Here is a 25223-nt window from a genome sequence, read left to right as displayed (position 1 = left end):
GCACATCTGTTCTTGCGATCCTTAACTGATCAGGGTGCATTTGATGTTGACATAGAATTCCATGAAGTTTAATTTTTTTTACCCATTTCTTAACTCCATGAGCAGAAAAAAAAATCACCACTGAGAAAGGATTTCCCTGATTTCTCTGCCTGTTAAATCCTTTACTTTGAAGCTAAAATCCACAACTTACGTTTCATCAGTTCAAAGCCACTGCTACCGTAGAATTGGATTAATTGTACATTGCTCCAGCAAATACTGATCTGTTTCTTACTTCACCACAGGAGTCTAGGATCCGCCAGTATATTGTCGGCTGCATTAGCGTCAGTGGTAAGACAAAGTGGGATGTTTTGGATGGTGTTGTGCGACGTCTTTTCAAGGTAAGGAAGGCCCGAGTGATCATAAGATTAACAATCTGTCGTGACTAATTCGGGGGGTTGAGGATGGGGGTGGGGGGTTGGTGTTCGAAAGTTTCTTTTATGTTGGATATCTATCATTGTGGATAGATATTAAGCAGTACATTGAGCAGCCGTTTGGGGCCAGTAAGTATCTAATTTGCAGAAAAAGTCAATATACGTTTATTCTGTTAACTTCATATCATGTACATATTATAATAGTGCTTTGAAATTTCTGTTCAGTTTGTGGTGTCCCCTTTTTTTTCCTTCAATTGTCTTCCCTCCTCTCCTTAAGCTGCTGATTTTTGCTGGGCTGTGGTTCCACAGGCACTGGTAGCCCTCCGGCACCCCTTCAGTGAATGTCAGCAGGCTATTTGACCTTGGGAGGTATCACAGCTCAGTTTGCTCTCGTCCTCATTGATGTCCATACATGTAAACTTTTTTTATTTGATAGCCCTAGTTGTTAGAAAAGATCATGAATTAAAATGACACTAGTTCACTGACATTACTATTCTTATTAATAAAAACAAACGGAAGGAGAGTGGCACAGGAAACTACATGAGTTTATATTTTTTGTTAAAACCTTGTGATGAGGCAAAAGTGTATTGTGGAAGATACCAATCTGAAAAGTATGGTCACGCTTTAAAATTAAAATCATTGAACAAGGCTTTTTGTTACATTTATCAAAATAAATAATTTTCCCTGCCTTTTCATAAATCTTATATTTTATCAATTCTAATGTAACCAAATATGACATTCCAGTTTCCTGGTATGTGTGAGACATTCCTGTTCTAGTTCAGGATGCAAGGTCTTTTGGTTTAACCCAGTTATGCTGTCTTTCTCAGGAATACATTATCCATGTGGATCCGGTGAGCCAGTTGGGCCTAAACTCAGACAGTGTGCTGGGCTACAGCATAGGAGATATCAGACGCACTAATAACTTAGATACACCTGAACTGTTACCCTGCGGCTATCTAGTAGGAGAAAGCAACACAATCACAATGTCACTGAAAGGTATGAACATTATATGTTGTACAGCGCAAAAAAAAATGTTTCCCCTTTTAGAGGTTTCTGCTTTTTACTTGATTTTTAAATGCGGAATTCTAGAAACCAGAAGTGGAAGTGAATAAAAACCCACAGAACTTTTGTTTCCAACTATACTGTGCTCGCACTTACCCAATGCAGAATGCCTAATTCCAAAGATAGGGACAGGAATAGCTTTGTGACTACAAACCACTGATTTCTACTATGCCACTACAAAGAGAAGCACAGGGAAGGAGAGAAAATTCGAGAGCCATCCCAAGGCTGCCCTCAGTTGATTCCTGACTCCCCCTGCTGATTGTATTCGGTATTAACACACCATTATGCAGCAGATTGCAATTAGAATTTCCAACTACATTACACACCTCAGTTTGATAGATTCTGAAAACATTGGTTTGAAATTTCCAGAAAACTTGCACCAAGACAACTGCATAATCATGGCGCAATTACAAAGTTTGGTATAAAAGATCAAGAAATTTGGGCACAAGTGACTTATGCTGTTTTTGAGCTGCGCCCGAATTTCATCGACCTTTTACACTGATTCCACAAAACCACCATCGAGACCCTCAGCTGCTCATTGACATATATCGCTTGCAAAAGTGCAACTCGCACAAATTTCCTGAATTTATGCCAGTTTTGCACAGTAACTTGAAACACTACTAATATTTCTTCACATTGTTATCAATTTAGGTCGAGCTTTATGAAAGAATTGCTAAAAGAGTAGAACAAACCATGTTTGAGGATTTAGTGCAAGTTGGGGTTTAGGCATGACAACTGAATTTAGTTCAAGGTGTGGAATCTACATTAAGATTTGGTGTAAACTGAATGCTTGATTGTTAACGCAACAGGTGGAAAGTTATTAGGTTAGCCACATAGACCAATTGTTTGACCAATCAAAAGAATTAAAACTGCTGTATAATAGTATCCATGATGTGGAGATGCCAGTGATGGACTGGGGTGGACAAATGTAAGGAGTCTCACAACACCAGGTTATCAGGTGAGTGACGAAGGAGGAAAGCTCCGAAAGCTTGTGATTCCAAATAAAGCTGTTGGACTCTCACCTGGTGTTGTAAGACTCCGTACAATAGTATGTTACTGCCCAACACAACCAGTGGAGGGAGTCTGTAATCAATCGTAAGTGAGAAGGGACAAAGCCCACAGCTGCTTTTGTCCCTCTTGATTTCCAAATTTGTATTTTTTGAAAAGATTTTTATCCTTCTCCTTTGCTGGTATCTGCATATTTCACACTGTGCCCTGCTAGGAGATCCTCCAATGATACGATGGGCAAATTCACTCTACGTTGTGGAACTCAGCAGTACAGACGTGAAAGGCCCAAGTTTGATTTCTGGTCTGTGTTCAGTTGAGGATTCTCAGACATGATAGTGGTGGGAGCACCACACTTAGGCTCAGTGGGCCAGTATCAGCAAAAATGCTGTCCAGTAATCTTCGCTGGGCATTGCCTGGACAAGTACATCAGCTGAGGAGAGATTGGGAATTGCTTCTGAACTGATCGCATGGTCAGAGAACCTGCTACTGCTCACAAGTGAAGATTAGCTCACGGACAAAATACCAAAGAGTTGCCTGCACCCATAGAACCAGGGTCGGTCCCTGTCGTCAGGAGAGGGAGGGAGAAAAGGGGCGGGGTGGGGTGGGTGGGGTAGGACATAGATGCCAAGGATATTGTTATGCTCTATTCTAACATTGCAAAAGAGTAGAACAGCGCTATTATTTAATAGCAGAGTTCAAGCACAATTATCAGGAACAATGAGGACATAATTTAATAGGACAAAGTCAGCATGGCTTTATGAAGGGGAAGTCATGTCTGACAAATTTGCTTGAGTTCTTTGAGGACATAACGTACAGGGTGGATAAAGGGGAACCAGTGGACGTAGTGTATTTAGACTTCCAGAAAGCATTCGACAAGGTGCCACATAAAAGATTATTGCTCAAGATAAAGAATCACTGGATTGGGGGTAATATTCTGGCATGGGTGGAGGATTGGTTATTTAACAGGAAGCAGAGAGTTGGGATAAATGGTTCATTCTTGGACTGGCAACCAGTAGCCAGTGGTGTACCGCAGGGGTCGGTGCTGGGTCCCCAACTCTTTACAATCTATATTAATGATTTGGAGGAGGGGACCGAGTGTAACATATCAAAGTTTGCAGATGATACAAAGATGGGAGGGAAAGTAGAGAGTGAGGAGGACATAAAAAACCTACAAGGGGATATAGACAGGCTGGGTGAGTGGGCGGAGATTTGGCAGATGCAATATAATATTGGAAAATGTGAGGTTATGCACTTTGGCAGGAAAAACCAGAGAGCAAGTTATTATCTTGATGGCAAGAGACTGGAAAGTACTGCAGTACAAAGGGAACTGGGGGTCCTCATGCAAGAAAATCAAAAAGTTAGTATGCAGGTGCAGCAGGTGATCAAGAAGGCCAACGGAATGTTGGCGTTTATTGCTCGGGGAATAGAATATAAAAACAGGGAGGTATTGCTGCAGTTATATAAGGTATTGGTGAGACCGCACCTGGAATACTGCATACAGTTTTGGTCTCCATACTTAAGAAAAGACATACTTGCTCTCGAGGCAGTACAAAGAAGGTTCACTCGGTTAATCCCGGGGATGAGGGGGTGGACATATGAGGAGAGGTTGAGTAGATTGGGACTCTACTCATTGGAGTTCAGAAGAATGAGAGGCGATCTTATTGAAACATATAAGATTGTGAAGGGGCTTGATCGGGTGGATGCGGTGAGGATGTTCCCAAGGATGGGTGAAACTAGAACTAGGGGGCATAATCTTAGAATAAGGGGCTGCTCTTTCAAAACTGAGATGAGGGGAAACTTCTTCACTCAGAGGGTGGTGGGTCTGTGGAATTTGCTGCCCCAGGAAGCTGTGGAAGCTACATCATTAAATAAATTTAAAACAGAAATAGACAGTTTCCTAGAAGTAAAGGGAATTAGGGGTTACGGGGAGCGGGCAGGAAATTGGACATGAATTTAGATTTGAGGTTAGGACCAGATCAGCCATGAACTTATTGAATGGCGGAGCAGGCTCGAGGGGCCGATTGGCCTACTCCTGCTCCTATTTCTTATGTTCTTATTTCAAGAAAAAACAATAATTGCAATGTATCCAGTTTGTCTCAGTGCAAAGTGCAATCCAAGTGTATGATAACCATAACCTTTAGAACATTGTTTCATACATGTGTCCAGAGGTGTTTCAACAAGTTTTAAATGTTGCTTTCTATTTAATTATTATAATTCTACCAGTTTCCAGAAATAATATGAAAAAGTGTAAAATTTGACAGCTGTGTTTCAAGTATTTAACAGATTAGGTCTGTCCAAGTCCAAAAGACTTGAAAATGTGAGTAATGTAAGGGTGGTGCGCAAGTCACATTTTCTTCGGGTAGTTCTTCAAAGAATGAAAAATGGAGAAAAGTGGAAAAGGGGAGTAGCTAAAATATAAAACATTACAGTACGAGAAAGCACTGATTTTAGGGAAAAAGCAAATGTGCTTCAGTCCTATCCTTTTTTTAACATTTTTGATTCTGCACTTTGTCGCTCAGGCTTGTCAGAACATAGTTTGGATTCCCTCGTGTTTGAGACACTGATCCCAAAGCCAATGCTGCAGCGTTACGTCTCCCTGCTGTTGGACCACCGTCGGATCATTCTGTCAGGACCAAGTGGTACTGGGAAAACCTACCTGGCCAATCGGCTCGCTGAGTATATGGTGCTCAGGGAAGGTAGAGAACTGACAGATGGGCTCATCGCTACCTTTAATGTGGATCACAAATCCACCAAGGTGAGAAAACAATGAGAAAGCCAAATATTTGTCCAGTTGTATGTTGTTTAGGGTACGGTTGATGTAGTAGGTGTTTAAGCATTACACAGAATTTACAGCACAGAAACTGGCCTATGCCGGTGTTTATGTTCCACACAAGCCTCCTCCTTCCCGACTTCATCTAAGCCTATCTGCATATCCTTCTATTCCTTTCTCCCTCATATTTATCAAGCTTCCCCTTAAAGGCATCTATGCTATTCGTCTCAACCACTCCATGTAGTAGCAAGTTCCACATTCTATCCACTCTCCGGGTAAAGAAGTTTTTCCTCTATTGGATTTATTAGTTACTATTTTATATTCATGGCTCCCAGTTTTGGACTCCCCCACAAGTGGACACATCTTCTCTCCATCTACTCTATCAAACCCCTTCATAATTTTAAAGGCCTCTCAGGTCCTCAGCCTTCTCTTTTCCAGAGAAAAGAGCCTCAGCCTGTTCAGTCTTTCCTGGTAGTTCTTACCTCTCAGTTCTGGTATCATCCTTGTAAATATTTATTGCACATTCCCTAGTGCTACTATATCCTTTTTGTAATATGAATAGCAGAATGGTATAACTCCCATCCTAAATGGCATAATTCAACGGCATCACATAGTTTCGTGGAAACTCTGGGCAGCTTCTTATGTAAGCTGATTTTCAGAGCTGCCGTATTTACCGGAAACGCTCATGCTGCTGCAGGTGCTGCACCTACTGTAGTGTGAATTGTTGTCCTTTTGTTCTCCTGAAGGTATCAACTGGGCTATGGTTCCACAGGCACCAGTCATCCAGCAGCCCTTATTCAAGTGTGAACGCTGACTGTGCGTGTTGGCAGGTCATCTAACTATGTCGGAAGGGAGTATCGTAGCCCAGCCTGATCTTGATCCTTCCTCACCCAATGTCCACACATAGTGTTATTGGATAGCAAACAAGGGCAGCAGCAACCATGGCCAACTTTTCACCTTCCCTAACCCAGCACAATGAGGCTGGTTGTCTCATTGTCCAGCCTCCTGGGTTGGGATCAGCTGACTTAATGCAGTGCAGGGATTAACCCTGTGACTCTGGTCTGTATGGACCATCTATCTGCTGAGCCATCTTTATGAATGTATAAACCTATCAAATATTTCACAGATTTTAAAATGTGTATATTTTTAACACTCAATGTGATCATTGTACATTTCTGTTTACAAGCCAGGTAAAGTGGTATGCAGGTCATATTGTGAGGACGATAAATCAATGTTGCTCGTTTAAAGCCGTGATGAAGTTACAAAATGTAAAAGTCTCCAACCTTAACTCCTCTTCACATTTGATGCCATGTTTCAGCTCTTCATATATATTGTACTAGTTCAGTAATTTTTTACACCAATATTTCTATATCTATAATGTACTGTCATGTACTGGAGTCAAGATCTGTAGCTATTGGTGACAGGTTATTTGATTGACTTCAAAAGTTTTTGTGGACAATCATCCATCAATGTAATCATAAGAAATTACTGATTTCTCAGTTCATTTTGAAGAAAGTAATATCCTTATAAATGAGATATTGTTGTATAAATAACAGGGAAAACCAAACTGCGGTCTTCTATTGCAAGTATTGATAATCAGTTAGATATTTGTATTGTGTAGCGTGTGGATGTTTGAGTGCGCACACTGACACATGAGCCACTCTTGTTTTTCAGGAGCTACGTCAGTACCTTTCAAACCTTGCAGATCAGTGTAACAGCGAGACCAATGCAGTGGACATGCCTAATGTGATCATCTTGGACAATTTGCATCATGTTGGCTCCCTTGGAGAGATCTTCAATGGCCTTTTGAACTGCAAGTACCATAGATGGTAATGGTCTTTTTTTTCTTGATCCACGTATGTTCAAAACTCTGTGCCATTTTAAGAAAGGAGAGAGAGGGAAATCAGGGAATTATAGACCAGTTAGCCCAACATCTGTTGTGGGGAAAATGCTGGAGTCCATAATTAAGGATAGGGTGACTGAACACCTCGAAAATTTCCAGTTAATAAGAGAGAGCCAGCATGGATTTGTGAAAAGTAGGTCGTGCCTGACAAACCTGATTGACTTTTTTGAAGAGGTGACTAAAGTAGTGGACAGGGGACTGTCAATGGATGTTATTTATATGGACTTCCAGAAGGCATTTGAAAAAGTCCCATATAAGAGACTGTTAGCTAAGATAAAAGCCCATGGAATCGAGGGAAAAGTATGGACTAAGTTAGGAAGTTGGCTGAGCGAAAGGCAACAGAGAGTAGGGATAATGGGTAGGTACTCACATTGGCAGGATGTGACTGGTGGAGTCCCGCAGGGATCTGTCTTAGGGCCTCAATTATTCACAATATTTATTAACGACTTAGAGGAAGGCATAGAAAGTCTCATATCTAAGTTTGCCGATGACACAAAGATTGGTGGCATTGTAAGCAGTGTAGATGAAAACATAAAATTATAAAAGGGATATTGATAGATTAGGTGAATGTGCAAAACTGTGGCAAATGGAATTCAATGTAGGCAAATGTGAGGTCATCCACTTTGGACCAAAAAAGGATAGAACAGGGTACTTTCTAAATTTTTTAAAAATTTGTTCATGGGATGTGGGCATCGCTGGCGAGGCTGGCATTTATTGCCCATCCATAATTGCCCTCGAGAAGGTGGTGGTGAGCCGCCTTCTTGAACCGCTGCAGTCCGTGTGGTGAAGGTTCTCCCACAGTGCTGTTAGGAAGGGAGTTCCGGGATTTTGACCCAGCGACGATGAAGGAACGGCGATATATTTCCAAGTCGGGATGGTGTGTGACTTGGAGGGGAACGTGCAGGTGGTGTTGTTCCCATGGGCCTGCTGCTCTTGTCCTTCTAGGTGGTAGAGGTCGCGGGTTTGGGAGGTGCTGTCGAAGAAGCCTTGGCGAGTTGCTGCAGTGCATCCTGTGAATGGTACACGCTGTAGCCACGATGCGCCGGTGGTGAAGGAAGTGAATGTTTAGGGTGGTGGATGGAGTGCCAATCAAGCGGGTTGCTTTATCTTGGATGGTGTCGAGCTTCTTGAGTGTTGTTGGAGCTGCACTCGTCCAGGCAAGTGGAGAGTATTCCATCACACACCTGACTTGTGCCTTGTAGATGGTGGAAAGGCTTTGGGGAGTCAGGAGGTGAGTCACTCGCCACAGAATACCCAGCCTCTGACCTGCTCTTTTTGCCACAGTATTTATATGGCTGGTCCAGTTAAATTTCTGGTCAATGTTGACCCGCAGGATGTTGATGGTGGGGGATTCGGCGATGGTAATGCCGTTGAATGTCATGGGGAGGTGGTTAGACTCTCTCTTGTTGGAGATGGTCATTGCCTGGCACTTGTCTGGCGCGAATGTTACTTGCCATTTATCAGCCCAAGCCTGGATGTTGTCCAGGTCTTGCTGCATGCGGGCTCGGACTGCTTCATTATTTGAGGGGTAAAACGTTTAAAAACAGTGGATGTCCAAAGGGGCCTAGGGGTTCAGGTACATCGATCATTGAAGTTTCATGAACAGGTGCAGAAAATAATCAATAACGCTAATGGAATGTTGGCCTTTCTGTCTGGAGGACTAGAGTACAAGGAGGCAGATGTTATGCTGCAGCGATACAAAACCCTGGTTAGACCATACCTGGAGTACTGTGAGCATTTCTGGGCACCGCACCTTCGGAAGGACATATTGGCCTTGGAGGGAGTGCAGCGTAGGTTTACTAGAATGATAGCCGGATTTCAAGGGTTAAGTTACGAGGAGAGATTACACAAATTGGGGTTGTATTCTCTAAAGTTTAGAAGGTTAAGGGGTGATCTGATTGAAGTTCATCAGATATTAAGGGGAACGGATAGGGTGGATAGAGAGAAACTATTTCCGCTGGTTGGGGATTCTAGGAGTCGGGGGCACAGTCTAAAAATTAGAGCCAGACCTTTCAGGAGCGAGATTAGAAAACACTTCTACACACAAAGGGTGGTAGAAGTTTGGAACTTTCTTCCGCAAAGGGCAATTGATACTAGCTCAATTGCTAATTTTAAATCTGAGATCGATTACTTTTTGGCAACCAAAGGTATTAAGGGATATGGGCCAAAGGCAGGTATTTGGAGTTAGATCACAGATCAGCCATGATCTTATCAAATGGCGGAGCGGGCTCCTCCTACTCCTGATCCTATGTTCCATACCCCTATTTTCTCCCCTTCAGCCGTGAGTGGTGATTTCAAACTGTGGTACAATTCCACCAGTGCTGGCAGCTCTCCAGTACTTTGCCTATGTGCTTCATGTGCATTTCTGGCCGGTGAACGTCAGCAATGTTTCTCAGCCGATCCTGTCCTTGCCTGCACAGATTCTAGTGCGGTTATCTGGAAAGAAATCAGGAGCGGAGCCACTGGCTGATTTTCATTCCCCCATCCTAGAGATAATGAAATCAATATGTAGTATCTCCAACTACCCAGCTGGCATTGAGCTGACCTAGTGAAATGAGGGTTTCAAGTCAGCAAAACAAGATTAAATATTTGCTGCTCTAAGCAGACTAGGCACGATAAAACATTCGAGCTCTCGTACTCCCAAGAGCTTGGATTTATAAGGCACCTTTCACTACATCCCAAAGTGCTTCACAGCCAGTGAAGTACTTTTCAAATGTAATCATTGTTGTTATGTCGAAAACGCAGCAGCTAATTTGCACACAACAAGATCCCACAAATAGCAATAGATCTATGATCCGTTAATCTGTTTTAGTGATGTTGCTTGAGAGATAAATGTTAGCCAGGACACCAGAAGCGATCCACTGCTCTTCAAATCATGTCATTGGATCTTTTACGCCCACCTGAGATGCAGACAGGGCCTTGGTTTCTTTTTTAACTCATTCGCAACATGGTGCTGCATTTATTGCCCATCCCTCGTTACCCTGAGAACATGGTGGTGGGCCTTATTCTTGAATCGCTGCAGTCCATATGGTGAAGGTTTCAGCGGTTTGAGACAACGGAGTGGCTTGCTAGGCCACTTCAGAGGCAGTTAAGAGTCAACCAAGTTGGTGTGTGACTGAAGTCATATATAGGCCAGACTGGGTAAGGGAGACAAGTTTCCTTCTCTAAAGAACATTAGTGAACCAGTTGAGTTTTTTTATGACAGTCCAACAACTTCATGGTCACATTTAATGATACCTCCTTTTTTCATATTCCAGACTTTTTGAAATGAATTCAAATGATTCTCCATATAATTATTAACATTTCAATAATTTTTTCCAGCCCTTATATTATTGGCACAATGAACCAGGCTACGTCTTCTACTCCTAATCTCCAGCTTCATCATAACTTCAGGTACTGTATGGACCTGCTCTTTACTGGAACTTATTTAGTTTTGGATAAGGATGCCACATTGTCTTCTTATGTACAGTGGGTGTAATGAACAAAAACTCTAAGCGATACACATTACATTAGATATCTGGCGAATGCAGACTTGGATACATAATAAGTTTGAAGTGGAACATTGGTGACTTTATTTTGCACACATGCATAAATGTATACACACACACACACACACACACACACACACACCCCATTCTCAACTAAGCAAAAAAAAGTCCGAAACCTGGTCCTGTGCTTCTACCGATGCCTCTGCTGGGATGTGTGCAACAGCAGTCTGAAGTGACTCAACCCGTTTTTCCATAATTTCGTAGAATGTGCCTCTCCCCTTGAAAGCAAGAGACTGGAACCCACTCCATGACTGATTTGGGAGCACAAAACACATGATACCAATCCATGACATTGGATTTTGATAAATCAGTGCACTGCATCAAATGGGCAATTCTGTGTGGTGACCTTTTAATTATAGTTGAGATGTAGCAATATTCTGGCATTTTTCTAGGTTACCTCTGAGAACCAGTGAGTGCAGAGCTTTGCTTTAGGATTTGAAGGTTGAGTAGATTCAATTCGAGGGTGGATTGCATGTGTCTGCAGAAAGAATGAGTTTGGTGCGTCATGCTTCTTTGTGGTTCTTGTGCCGTGTCCCCAATGAATGTCATCGATGTACCCTTAACCGACGTTACAAAGCACTGGTTGTGTAAGTTTTTGTACAGTATGCTGTTACTGTAAAACTTAGATCAGATAGTCAGGGATTTGCAACTAAAGGGTCGAATTGACTATTTAATCCCAATCTCTGTGCAAATTGAAAGCTGGCAAATTAATTTTAATAATCACACCGGGAACAATCGACCTGTTGGACTTTAGAAGACTTACTTTGTTTCTCTGTTACAGATGGGTCCTGTGTGCTAACCATACAGAGCCAGTCAAGGGCTTCTTGGGTCGCTACCTGCGGCGGAAACTGATAGAGACCGAGATCAGCACCAGAACAAGAAACACTGAACTGGTCAAGATCATTGACTGGATTCCCAAGGTCTGGCACCACTTGAACAGATTCCTGGAAGCGCACAGCTCGTCAGATGTCACCATTGGTAATTACCACCATTACAGAATTAGCAAAATTACTTTTTTTTTAATCATTCTTGGTGCATCATAATTTTATTGTGTATTTGAAGGACTTTGTGGTTCCGAATTAAAACCAGGTGGTATGTAAAAATGCTTTTAATATTAAAGGCAAGAAAACTATATGTTTTTTTTAAGCATAAATTCCACTATCTCAGCAATTAATGGAATCCAGTACATAAATGTTGTATTTCTTGCATGACAGTGTGTAGTTTAAAGAACCTTAGTTCTTAGGTTTGTTTTATTGGAATGTGTGCGGTAGTCTTTACAGACCTACGAGATTGTTTCCCAAGCGAAAAAATAATACCCTTTTGCGACTAGTAATGACAGTACTGTTCTAATCTCACACAACCTTCGACTAGTGTCATTTCAGCTCTGCTTTGAAACATCATTAGCATTTTCATTTTATTGAGGCAATAATATGTGCTTTAAAATGCAATCGATGGTGAGGGCTAAATAAAAGGCTGTCATTTAATTAGGGTACCAGTGATGTGTAATAACAATACAAATTTCCTTGTCATGCTTTATAACATCATCTGAACCCCTCAATTAAGTTATCGTATTGTTCCCTCTTAATCAGACCTAATTCGAGACAGAATTACATGCAAAAGGTAATAGGCATGTTTTGAGTAATTGAGTAATAGGCATGTTTTGTTTTCAGATGGATGATTAAACAGAATATGTTGAAATGGCTGCAGGGAATGTGCTGCTGAGAATGACACTGATTGTAGTCATTTATTATTAAAATGATGACTAATTAACCATATATGCTTCATATGTTCTTGGAGCATCAAAACAGACTTCTACCAGGAATAGGACTAGGCTTTGAAATGTGCTCATGCACATGGATTATATGCAAAAGTACTGACTTACAATCACAAATACAAACGTACAAGTCATCCCATTATATTTTATCCTAATTATTAAATGAGACGATTAGCTTCTATATCTCAAAATTGTGTCACATTTATAGCTTATTTAGGGTGATGACAGTATTTGACAAGGTTGAATAAATACAATAAAACAATATACGGTCAATTTTCTTGACTCTTGCACCTATGAATTGAATACCCTGAGTGCAGAGGACCAGGGAAAATGGGCAGAGATGCAGATCATCAGGTCTTCACCCCATTAACACTACCCGAAGATTCCTGGGGTGAGTTAAACCTGGCCTACAACTGCAGACGGTGCAGGTCAGATGGAGCCATGCAAATGGGGCAGATGAGGGCCTGCCTGCCACTTTTTCCTTCCTCTACATTTCCTGGATGCCCAAGCGCAGAGCCACCGAGAAGATGCTGATGCTGTGGCCCACCCCCAGACCCCCACTAAGTGGGGCGTGGGGGGGTGGGGGCATCCCGGGGCAGGCCCGAGATCTGATGATAGGCCCCTCCTTGATTTCTGACTTTCTGGCTGCCCATCTCCATCGGGACTGAGAGGTACCTGATCACTCAGGTCTTAAAGGGCTGCAGCTGTCCCTGATTTTCCACGCCCTACCACCAACTCTTGGCTCTGTTGGGATGGGAGGGAGTGGGGGAGAGGGGGAGGTGTGGGGACCTGCACTGGGGCTACACCTAAGAACATAAGAACATAAGAAATTGGAGCAGGAGTAGGCCAATCGGCCCCTCGAGCCTGCTCCGCCATTCAATAAGATCGTGGCTGATCTGATCCCAACCACAAATCTAAAGAACACAAGAAGTCGGAGCAGGACCCGGCCACATAGCCCCTGGGCCCTCTCCGCCACCCACAGGGCATTGACCGATCCGAACTCAGCTTCATGTCCAATTTCCTGCCCGCTCCCCATAACCCCTAATTCCCTTTACTTCTGGGAAACTGTCTATTTCTGTTTTAAATTTATCTAATGATGTAGCTTCCACAGCTTCCTGGGGCAGCAAATTCCACAGACCTACCACCCTCTGAGTGAAGAAGTTTCTCCTCATCTCAGTTTTGAAAGAGCAGCCCCTTATTCTAAGATTATGCCCCCTAGTTCTAGTTTCACCCATCTTTGGGAACATCCTTACTGCATCCACCCGATCAAGACCCTTCACAATCTTATATGTTTCAATAAGATCGCCTCTCATTCTTCTGAACTCCAATGAGTAGAGTCCCAATCTACTCAACCTCTCCTCATATGTCCGCCCCCTCATCCCCGGGATTAACCGAGTGAACCTTCTTTGTACTGCCTCGAGAGCAAGTATGTCTTTTCTTAAGTATGGAGACCAAAACTGTATGCAGTATTCCAGGTGCGGTCTCACCAATACCTTATATAACTGCAGCAATACCTCCTTGTTTTTATATTCTATCCCCCTAGCAATAAAAGCCAACATTCCGTTGGCTTTCTTGATCACCTGCTGCACCTGCATACCAACTTTTTGATTTTCTTGCACTAGGACCCCCAGATCCCTTTGTACTGCAGTACTTTCCAGTCTCTCGCCATTAAGAAAATAACTTGCTCTCTGATTTTTCCTGCCAAAGTGCATAACCTCACATTTTCCAATATTATATTGCATCTGCCAAATCTCCGCCCACTCACCCAGCCTGTCTATATCCCCTTGCAGGTTTTTTATGTCCTCCTCACTCTCTACTTTCCCTCCCATCTTTGTATCATCTGCAAATTTTGATATGTTGCACTCGGTCCCCTCCTCCAAATCGTTAATATAGATTGTAAAGAGTTGGGGACCCAGCACCGACCCCTGTGGAACACCACTGGTTACTGGTTGCCAGTCCGAAAATGAACCATTTATCCCAACTCTCTGCTTCCTGTTTGATAACCAATCCTCCACCCATGCCAGAATATTACCCCCAATCCCGTGATTTTTTATCTTAAGTAATAATCTTTTATGTGGCACCTTGTCGAATGCCTTCTGGAAGTCTAAATACACTACGTCCACTGGTTCCCCTTTATCCACCCTATACGTTATATCCTCGAAGAACTCAAGCAAATTTGTCAGACATGACTTCCCCTTCATAAAGCCATGCTGACTTTGTCCTATTAAATTATGCTTATCTAAATGTTCCGTTACTGTCTCCTTAATAATAGACTCCAAAATTTTACCCACCACAGATGTTAAGCTAACTGGCCTATAATTTCCAGCCTTCTGCCTACTACCCTTTTTAAATAACGGTGTTACATTAGCAGTTTTCCAATCTGCCGGGACCTCTCCTGAGTCCAGGGAATTTTGGAAAACTATCACCAAAGCATCCACAATCCCTACTGCCACTTCCCTCAAGACCCTAGGATGGAAGCCATCAGGTCCAGGGGATTTATCCGCCTTGAGTCCCATTATTTTACTGAGTACCATCTCTTGAGTGATTTTAATCGTATTTAGCTCCTCCCCCCCGAGAGTCCCCTGTTTGTCCAGTGTTGGGATATTCTTAGTGTCCTCTACTGTAAAGACTGAAACAAAATATTTGTTCAGCATTTTTGCCATCTCCATGTTTCCCACCATTAATTTCCCGGTCTCATCCTCTAAGGGACCTATGTTTGCCTTAGCCACCCTTTTTCTTTTTATATAACTATAGAAACTCTTGCTATCTGTTTTTATATTTTTTGCTAATTTCTTTTCATAATCTAACTTCCCTTTCTTAATCAATCCTTTAGTTACTTTTTGCTGTCTTTTGAAGAATTCCCAATCTTCTATCCTCCCACTAAGTTTGGCTACCTTATATGTCCTTGTTTTTAGTCGGATACTATCCTTGATTTCTTTACTTAGCCACGGGTGGCTGTCATTTCTTTTACACCCTTTTTTCCTCAGTGGAATATATTTATTTTGAAAGTTGTAAAATAACTCCCTAAATGAACACCACTGCTCATGTACCGTCTTACCCTTTAATCTATTTTCCCAGTCCACTTTAATCAATTCCGCTCTCATACCATCATAGTCTCCTTTATTCAAGCTCAGTACGCTTGTTTGAGAATCAACCTTCTCACCCTCTAATTGGATATGGAATTCAACCATGTTGTGGTCGCTCGTTCCAAGGGGATCCTTAACTAGGACATTATTAATTAATCCTGACTCATTACACAGGACCAGGTCCAAGGTTGCCTGCCCCCTTGTAGGATCAGTTACATACTGCTCAAGAAATCCATCCCTGATGCACTCAATGAACTCGTCCTCAAGGCTGCTCTGCCCAATTTGATTTGTCCAGTTAATATGATAATTAAAATCCCCCATAATTATGGCTGTTCCCTTATTACATGCCCCGACTATCTCCTGATTAATACTTCTTCCAGCAGAGTTGCAACTATTAGGAGGCCTATATACTACGCCCACTAATGTTTTTTTTCCCTTATTATTCCTTATCTCCACCCAAACTGTTTCATTATCTTGATGCTTTGTCCCAATATCATTTCTCTGTATTACAGTGATTCCTTCCTTTATTAACATAGCCACCCCACCTCCCCTTCCTTCCTGCCTGTCCTTCCTGATTGTTAAATACCCTGGCATATTTAATTCCCAGTCGTTGTCACCCTGCAGCCATGTTTCTGTAATGGCCACAAGATCATACCCATACGTAGTTATTTGTGCCGTTAACTCGTCCATTTTATTACGAATGCTACGTGCATTCAGATAAAGAACTTTCAAATCTGTTTTGTGACGCTTAGTTCCTGCTTTTTCCTTTTTTAACACTTTACCTATTACTCCATACCTTCTGTCCCTTCCTGTTACGCTTTCCTCTCTCTCCCTGCTCAGGTTCCCAACCCCCTGCCACTTTAGTTTAAACCCTCCCCAACAGCACTAGCAAACACTCCTCCTAGGACAGCGGTCCCGGCCCTGCCCAGGTGCAGACCGTCCGGTTTGTACTGGTCCCACCTCCCCCAGAACCGTTTCCAGTGTCCCAGGAATTTGAATCCCTCCCCCTTGCACCATTCCTCTAGCCACGTATTCATTTGAAATATCCTCCTATTTCTACTCTGACTAGCACGTGGCACTGGCAGCAATCCTGAGATTACTACCTTTGAGGTCCTATTTTTTAATTTACCTCCTAACTCCCTATATTCTGCTTTTAGGACCTCGTCCCCTTTTTTACCTATATCGTTGGTGCCTATGTGCACCACGACAGCTGGCTGTTCGCCCTCCCCCTCCAAAATGTTCTGTAGCCGCTCCGAGACATCCTTGATCCTTGCACCAGGGAGGCAACACACCATCCTGGAGTCTCGGTTGCGGCCGCAGAAACGCCTGTCTATTCCCCTTACAATTGAGTCCCCTATCACTATAGCTCTGCCACTCTTTTTCCTCCCAGCCTGTGCAGCAGAGCTACCCGTGGTGCCAGGAAGTTGGCTGCTGCTGCCTTCCCCTGATAAGTCATCCCCCCCAACAGCATCCAAAGTGGCATATCTGTTTGAGAGGGGGATGGACACAGGGGACCCCTGCACTACCTGCCTGCATCTCTTACTCTTCCTGGTGGTCACCCATTCACTTCCTGCCTGTATACCCTTTACCTGCGGTGTGACCAACTCGCTAAACGTGCTATCCACGAGTTTCTCTGCATCGCGGATGCTCCACAGTGAGTCCACCCGCAGCTCCAGCTCCGAGATACGATCGGTCAGTAGCTGCAGGTGGACACACTTCCCGCACACATGGTCGGCAGGGACACTGGTAGTGTCCATGACTTCCCACATCTTGCAGGAGGAGCATATCACGGGTGCGAGGTCTGCTGCCATGACTTGCCTTAGCTGAGTTACCCCTTTTAAATTACGTTGAAATTAGAAAATGTTAACTATACTAGGGACCTAGGTTCACTAAAAAAAAAACACTATCTGCTATAAAACCTGCAGATCTTCCCTTTCTTATTACTTTACTTACAGTAAAATGGTAGAAATACTCACCTGAACCTACTCACCAATCAGCTGCCTCCCCTGTGCCGCGTCACTTTCTGACTGGTGACGTCACCCCGAACTGCCGCTGGTCTCAGAGTCTCGCTCTCAGAGTAAGCTCTGGTCTCACTCTCTCCGCGCTGTTTATATCTCCGCTCTGGTCTCGCTCTCTCCCGCCGCTCACCGCTCTCAGGTCCACTACCGCTCTGCAAGAAAAGCAAGGCAAAGCAGCACCTCCTTCCCCCACTTCACCTAACTCCCACATGTACCGAACTCTCAGCACACTGTGTAATATCCGCACACCGTGCAGTCCGCACTGACAGGAAATGTGGGCGATTGCAAAGCTCGACAGGAGCAGTAAACTTGGGAGAAGCAACAACACGACAGAAGCACGACACCATCTAGGACAAAGCAATCTGCTTGATTGGCTCCCCATCCACCAGCTTACTCCCTCCACCACCGAAGAACCGTGGCTGCAGTGCGTACTATCCAAAGGATGGACTGCAGCAAGTCGCCATGGCTCCTTCGGCAGCACCCCCCAAACCCATGACCTCCATCACCTAGAAGGACAAGGGCAGCAGGTGCACGGGAACACCACCACCTCCAAGTTCCCTTCCAAGTCACACACCATCCCAATTTAGACATATATCGCTGTTCCTTCATCGTCGCTGGTCCAAAATCCTGGGACTCCCTGCCTAACAGTTGGGAGTGCTGTGGGAGTACCTTCACCACATGAACTGTAGAGGTTGAATTAGAAGTCCACCACCACCTTCTCAAGGGCAACTAGGGAGGAGCAATAATAAACACAACAACGCCCACATCCCAAGAATGAATAAGAAAATGAGGGGGCCCAGAAAAATCAGCCTTTATTCCTGTTGACTTCACTTTTGTATCAATTTAGTTTTCAGTGAGGAAGAAGGGGCATAGTAGAAGTTGGCGTTACATATTTTTCTTAAACAGATTAATGGATTTTGTTAAATATATCAGTGAAAATCCTAATCAGCCATTTAATTTAATTTCTAATTGTTTAGGTCCTCGACTGTTCCTGTCCTGTCCAATGGATGTTGATGGTTCAAGAGTTTGGTTCACAGACCTGTGGAATTACTCCATCATCCCTTATCTGCTGGAGGCGGTCAGGGAAGGGCTGCAGGTCAGTAAAAGCCATGGGGGCATTCTCTTCAATATTTTCCCTCAGAATTCCAAGTGGACCTGCACACGCATTGCTAATGAATTTTTATCATTGTGACTGAAAAATAGCTTTTCATTCAAAAAAAAACAAGCCAAGTTACCCAAAAAGTGAAACACCCCCTATTTTGCAGGGAGACCATGTCAATATTTAAGAATGGATTAGAAGATAGGTAGTGGAAGGAAAGAGGGATAAAGGGATATGGAAACGGAGCAGGTCCATCAGATTAGGACCACTGCTCACGTGGAGGACAAACACCAACACAGAGACTGTTTTGACTGAATGGCCTGTTTCTGTGTTGTAACTACTGTGTAATCCTTTAATTCTTCCCAGGCTGGCGATCTTCCAAAATTATGCTCTGGAAATCAACAACTTGCATTTATATAGCGCCTTAAATGTAGTAAAACATCCCAGGAGTGTTCAAACAAAAATTGACACTGAGCCACATAAGGAGATATTAGGACAGGTGAGAAGTAGGTTTTAAGGAGGGAGAGAGGCAGAGAGGGTTAGGGAGGGAATTTTAGAGCTTAGGGCCGAGACAGCTGCAGGCACAGCCACAAGAGGCCAGAATTAGAGGAATTTGCAGCTTACTTTTTCTGCCTGCTGACTAGTTAATGCCGTTCAGACAAAATGTTCAATGTGAATTAATTTTATTTATTGTCCTGTACTTTAAGAATTACTCGAGGTTGTTGGATTTTTAATTCCAAGGATAGTTTTAGTGTTAGTGATCTGTAGTCAGTTAAAATGCATTTTGAAGGATTCTTTTTCTTCTTTTCCCTGATTATCTTGAAATGTAACAATTCTTATTTGTCCTGTAGTTGTATGGAAGAAGAGCTCCCTGGGAGGACCCAGCTAAGTGGGTGATGGACACCTATCCATGGGTTGCTACCCCGCACCAACATGAGTGGCCCCCTCTGCTGCAGCTGAGACCTGAAGATGTCGGTTTTGATGGTTTTATACTAACACGGGATGGCGGTTCCAGCAAACAGGCTCAACAGAGTGACGCCGAGGGAGATCCCCTTGTGAGTTGGAAAACAGTCTAAAATTCAGCTCCAATAGCTATGGCAACAAACTTCTGAACCTGCTGGATCCTAATAGTAGACTCATTTGTATCCTGGGTGCTTTGGTAATGAGGCTGTTTTATTTTCTCCCCATTTTATTGAGAAGCAATGCTTTAGCAATGCCTCAAGGGGATTAAAAAAAACATGAACATAATTTGTTCCTACTGTAAATTGTGTTACCCCTCTGGTAAACAATGTTGAAGGAAAGTTTAAATATTAATTCAGTAAAGGAAAGATAAAATGCCTATTTAAAACACCTATAGTCATATATCTTCTGCACTGGCAATTGGTACTATTTCACCGAGGTTTGTAACTGGAGGCTCAGTTGGTAGCATTGCATTTCCCTTTGCTGCTATTTATAATGTTCTTTAGTTTTCCATGTTTCTAGCCATCACCATTCATTTACCCTCTTGCTTTTCCATACACGATTAAAGTTTATTCTTTGTGTTTTTCAATTACTTAGTAAGGTTGCCTTTGCACTTCAGTATTAAGGGTCGGTTTATTGAGTTTGTGCCACCTCCAGGGATCCTCACCCACCGGCCTTGCATATTGGGAAATCATGGGCAGTGCATCTGCAATTCCCCGATGTGCACAGTCAGCGGGAGAGGTGAGGAATTAGGTGGAGGTGTGGCAATCTGTCCATTCCAGACTCTCTGATGGCGAAGGAGAGGTGATCCTGTAGGAAAGAGCAAATGGGGGTGGAATTTGACTTCAATGGCAACGCAAAGCGGTCGATCGTAAATCGGCAGCCCATTTTTACACCCTGCTCGGTTTTCAGGAAAATTGCCCGGGGTCGAGGGTCAGGGGGTTTGGTGTTCGACTCACACCACCTCCCCTCCCCCACACACTCGGTTACTGCTCCGGGTTAAAATCGGGGCTTGAGTGATATTTTGTACTGTACACCACCAGCCTGTACCCTATGAATGTGAGGGTTTGTTCAAACAAGAGAAGAGATGGGGACAACTCTGCCCCGTCCTTCATTGGAAGGGGAATGTGTGGCAGGTGCAGCCTCTTGTTGAGAGATGATGGTGCAGGATTTTGACCCATCATCTGATCATGTCCAAAGGCCATTCACCTGAACACAAGGAGTAGGAACTTCCATTAAACCCAGTTGAAAGTCTTCTCTGCATCCAGGGAATGCACTGCATTAAAAGGCTAGACTTCATATGGATGGATATGTTTCAGCTATCTTGTTTTTTTTTAATGACATTTCTGATCTATAACAGACCTAGTGACATCTCTCAAGAAGGTTCCACTGCACTGTCTGTGAAATGAGGATATAGAGTGCTGCACAAAAGAACCTTGTAGCTGGGAATAGCTTGAAAACTAATAGCTTTTTCTTTTTAGACTGTTTTGCACACACTGTGCTTGACATTAACCCCCCCCCCCCCCCCATGATGGTTGGGGGAGGTCGGGGCAGGGGTTAAACCCTAAAAAATCACGGACGACATCCCCAACCCAACGTGTACGCGCCCGTTGTCGTTTTTACGGTGGCAGATAGCGAGGTGGGCATGTGTCCTGTCTTGGAGAGGCAGGACGCTTAATTATCATATTTAAATCAGACTCCCATAGTGTAATCGGGAACCTGGTTTAAGTTTAACAGTTGCCACTCGGGTTTCCCAAGGCTCAGGAAACCCGGTAGAGAAAGGGAGGCGGGAGCTGCCGGCTCCAGAATGTAAGTGCTTTTTATAGTACTCCTTGTGGGCCAGGAGGAGCAGGAGTGCTCCCCGCCCCCGGCCCCTCAAGGAAGCCTTTGGCCTCTCTTCTGCCGATTGCGGCCTCTCTCTAGCCCGTTCCGATCGGCGACCTCACCCCCGCCCCTTCCCCCCCCAATCCCCGACTTGCAGCCTGCCCCATGATCGCAATTGCTGGGGACCGTCCCCAAGTTTTCCCAGCTGCGGCCTCCTGCCGCTGGTTTTCCCGCCCAGCAGCCAGCCTGTCAATTTAGAACCATAGAACCATAGAAACGATACAGCACAGAAGGGGGCCATTCGGCCCATCGTGTCCACACCGGCTCGAAGAACAACCAGGTGCCCATTCTAATCCCTTCTTCCAGCACCTTGGTCCGTAGCCCTGCAGCTTACAGCACTTTAGGTGCAGGCCCAGGTACTTTTTTTAAAAAAGAGTTGGGGGTCCTGCCTCTACCACCAATTCGGGCAGTGAATTCCATACACCCACCACCTTCTGGGTAAAAACGTTTTTCCTCATGTCGCCTCTCATCCTTCCGCCAATCAGCTTCAATCTATGTCCTCTAGTTCTTGAACTCTCCGCTAGGGGAAACGACCCCTCATAATTTTGTACACCTCAATCAAGTCTCCCCTCAGCCTCCTCTGATCCAAGGAAAACAACCCCAGCCTATCCAATCTCTCCTCGTAGCCGCAATTTTCAAGCCCTGGCAACATTCTTGTAAATCTTCTCTGCACTCTCTCCAGAGCAATTACGTCCTTCCTGTAATGTGGTGGCCAGAACTGCGCACATTACTCCAGCTGTGGCCTTACCAGCATTTTATACAGTTCCATCATTACATCCCTGCTTTTGTATTCTATACCTTGGCTAATAACGGCGAGCATTCCATATGCCTTCTTCACAACCTTATCGACCTGTACTGCCACCTTCAGGGACCTGTGTACATGCACTCCAAGGTCTCTCACTTCCTCCACCCCTCTCAATATATTCCCGTTTACTGCGTATTCCCTTTTACTGTTTGCCCTCCCTAAGTGCATTACGGCACACTTCTCTGGGTTGAACTCCATTTGCTACTTTTCCGCCCGCTCCACAAACCCATTGATACCTTCTTGGAGTCTACAGCTATCCTCTTCACTATCAACTACACGGCCAATTTTTGTGTCGTCTGCAAATTTGCCAATCATGCCCCCTACATTCAAGTCCAAATCATTAATATATACCACAATCCTTCATTTATAAACTGAGTGTGCTCGAGTTTTTAAGCAGGACTTAACATTCTGAACTTGTTCAATTATTTTTCCTTTGCAGATGAATATGTTAATGAGGCTACAAGAAGCTGCAAATTACTCAAGCCCCCATAGTTACGACAGTGACTCGAACAGCAACAGCCATCATGATGACATTCTCGATTCATCTCTAGAGTCCACTCTCTGATCAAGTGTTCTGCCAAAAGAATCTGTCGCTTCTGTCCAATATTTCTCTGAACACTTCCATTGAAGGTGAGGACTTAAATACTTGACCCAGAAAAAAAAAACTCATCAATAACTTTGTTCCTTACTTTGTTGGACAGAAGCTTCAGTTTGAAAAAAAAATGGGGCTTCAAGTACAAGACACTTTAATTCAATTTAAATATTGAAACCCTGGTGGGTGCAGGTAACCCAAGGGAGACTAAATTTTGGGCTTTTTTCCCTCCTCTTTTGTTTTATAAACTAGAACTGCACTGTTTCTTCATTTCATTGCTGTTGGCATTTATGCCAAGCCAATGAAGAAATGTTGTACAATGCATACAAAAATAGTAAAACCTGATTTTCGAAGGTATGGAACTGACGTCATTGTGCCATGTACTGTCCTGGAAAGATTTAACCTATGCTGCTCTCAACCAAACAGTCAGCAGACACTGGACATTCCAACCAACTCCTTCAATAATGGAGATGGTGCGGGGGGGGAGGGGGGAAAGAGGGGAAGAACCCCCTCAGCTGCAGGTGGTTTTGGTGCTACGATACCCACCCTATTGCTTTTTTTTGCGGCCGACTGGGTTCAAAAACAAGCCAACGCAAGAGTTTGGTCTCGATTTCACCTGCTGGGTACGCAGAAATTGTTCAGGTTTCTTCACCGATTGGCCAATAGCCAACTGTCAAAAGGATGGACAATACTTTCCGAGACCTTATACAGTGAGCCAGAATTCAATGTTGACGGTCCCCATTTTCTCCTCTTCTCACTTTCCTTATTGAAAACGCACGCACACATCTTGATTGTCACTAAGGCTTGTATCCTCACCAGGACTGATAACACCTCCACTGGAATTGCACTTTTTTTTTGCAAGACACGAAAGAAAAGCTGGATTGAGCTGTACCTCAGCGAAGAACGCAATCCTTCAGCCAAATCCATGCAAGCCTTTTTACAACATCTGGTGCTGGAAATAAATGATGCCTTACTCTCTCTTTTTGTACTAATTTTTCCTGTTGCTTTTCTCGCCATTTATTTTGTATTGTTTTTTGAGTTTCTGAAAACAGGGCTGGAATTTCATCTCACGACGTTAAAACAGTCGATTTTTCTTTATCGGTGTTGTTTCAAACAAAAAGCGAGTCATTTGTTATAAGCAAGACAAACTAGGAGGAAAATCAATGATTTCTGGGTTCATAATCAGTCTGCAGCTTATAGTGTTTGTATCTGACAGTAGATCCACCTATGGCAAAACACTAAACTGTAAAGTTGGATCTGTCATATGGAAGATGATGCCATCGCTGCAAAAAAAAAATTCTTGATGGACACTACAAATTTAATGATGTATAAATTTTGAAATCATCCAGTGACTGAGTAATAGATTTTTTTAATTGAAGTGCTTGTTGTACCGTGCTGTTGTCCCCTACTTTTATGTGATGTATTAACACAAAATCTGGTGTTTTTACACTTCGACTGATCAATGTGTTTCACTATCCCTCAATGGGTTTGTTTATGCTGCCATAATCCTGTTGTTATGGTACCCTGGTCACAATCTTTCCATTGTTGCGTTGAAACTGTGATGGATATGGCTCAGCTCAGAATGGGTGAAGGAGTGGGAGCCAGGCTCGATTAAATTGCTTCTGAGCGTATTTTTTTTAAATTTGTGATATTTTTTTAAAATGCTTCCAGAAGTCTTTCTTTACTTCCCCTCATATCATGGTGTCCGGTTGTTTAACAGTGTTCTAAGTTTAAGATGCTATGCAATGTTCATGCTAATTCTTAACGGAAGCCAAAAAAAGGGTCTTTTTTTGAAAACTGCCAACAATTGTACAGGCTGAAAGAGACTTGTATATGGCTTTGGCTTGATTTCTAGCTGGTGTTTTCTGTAAATTTTGGGAAATTTGTTTAATGATGATATGTTGATCATGGTAATGATTATTGTACCAAACCCATGTTTGTTACTTGTGATAATTTTTCACATGGTTGTTAAATGGAAAACTATTTGTAGGATTTAGTGACTTAAGTGGAGCAGTTGTTTTGAATGTGTATGAATATGATGTACATTTTTTTCATTGTAACATAAATTGTAAATAATTGATTACAGTGATGCATTTTGATGAATTTTCTAGCCATTTTTAAAACACTAGGAAATGAGTATTTTGTGTACCGTATGATGTGTCATCCCATTTGAATCAAGTCCTGGTCACTCATTGGATTCAATATGGCCTGTACAAGACCGTGTCTCATTTGAGGAATAAATCTAGTTATTGTACCAGTCTTAAATTATTCCTGATTCAATAAAATGAATGCTTATTTATTCAA

At 43.2% G+C, this 25223-nt stretch overlaps 1 protein-coding gene across 4 annotated transcripts in view; it reads left to right on the top strand.

Moving 5' to 3' along the window:
• Positions 1-25223, top strand: part of nav2a (neuron navigator 2a) — a 369482-nt gene extending 344259 nt beyond the window's left edge. For all 4 annotated transcript variants that reach the window (XM_067994109.1, XM_067994108.1, XM_067994107.1 and 1 more), the window contains 9 exons: positions 282-377; positions 1238-1406; positions 5000-5235; positions 6925-7079; positions 10475-10546; positions 11483-11679; positions 18557-18675; positions 19530-19733; positions 22767-25223. In XM_067994109.1, coding sequence (XP_067850210.1) covers positions 282-377; positions 1238-1406; positions 5000-5235; positions 6925-7079; positions 10475-10546; positions 11483-11679; positions 18557-18675; positions 19530-19733; positions 22767-22892 — 1374 coding nt within the window. In that variant the 3' untranslated portion in view covers positions 22893-25223. The remainder of the gene's footprint in view (positions 1-281; positions 378-1237; positions 1407-4999; positions 5236-6924; positions 7080-10474; positions 10547-11482; positions 11680-18556; positions 18676-19529; positions 19734-22766) is intronic.

The sequence above is a fragment of the Heptranchias perlo genome, chromosome 12, assembly GCF_035084215.1.
Source record: "Heptranchias perlo isolate sHepPer1 chromosome 12, sHepPer1.hap1, whole genome shotgun sequence".
NCBI lineage: Eukaryota > Metazoa > Chordata > Chondrichthyes > Hexanchiformes > Hexanchidae > Heptranchias > Heptranchias perlo.
Note: the sequence above shows the minus strand (reverse complement) of the source record. Positions and strands in the feature narration are given on the sequence as shown.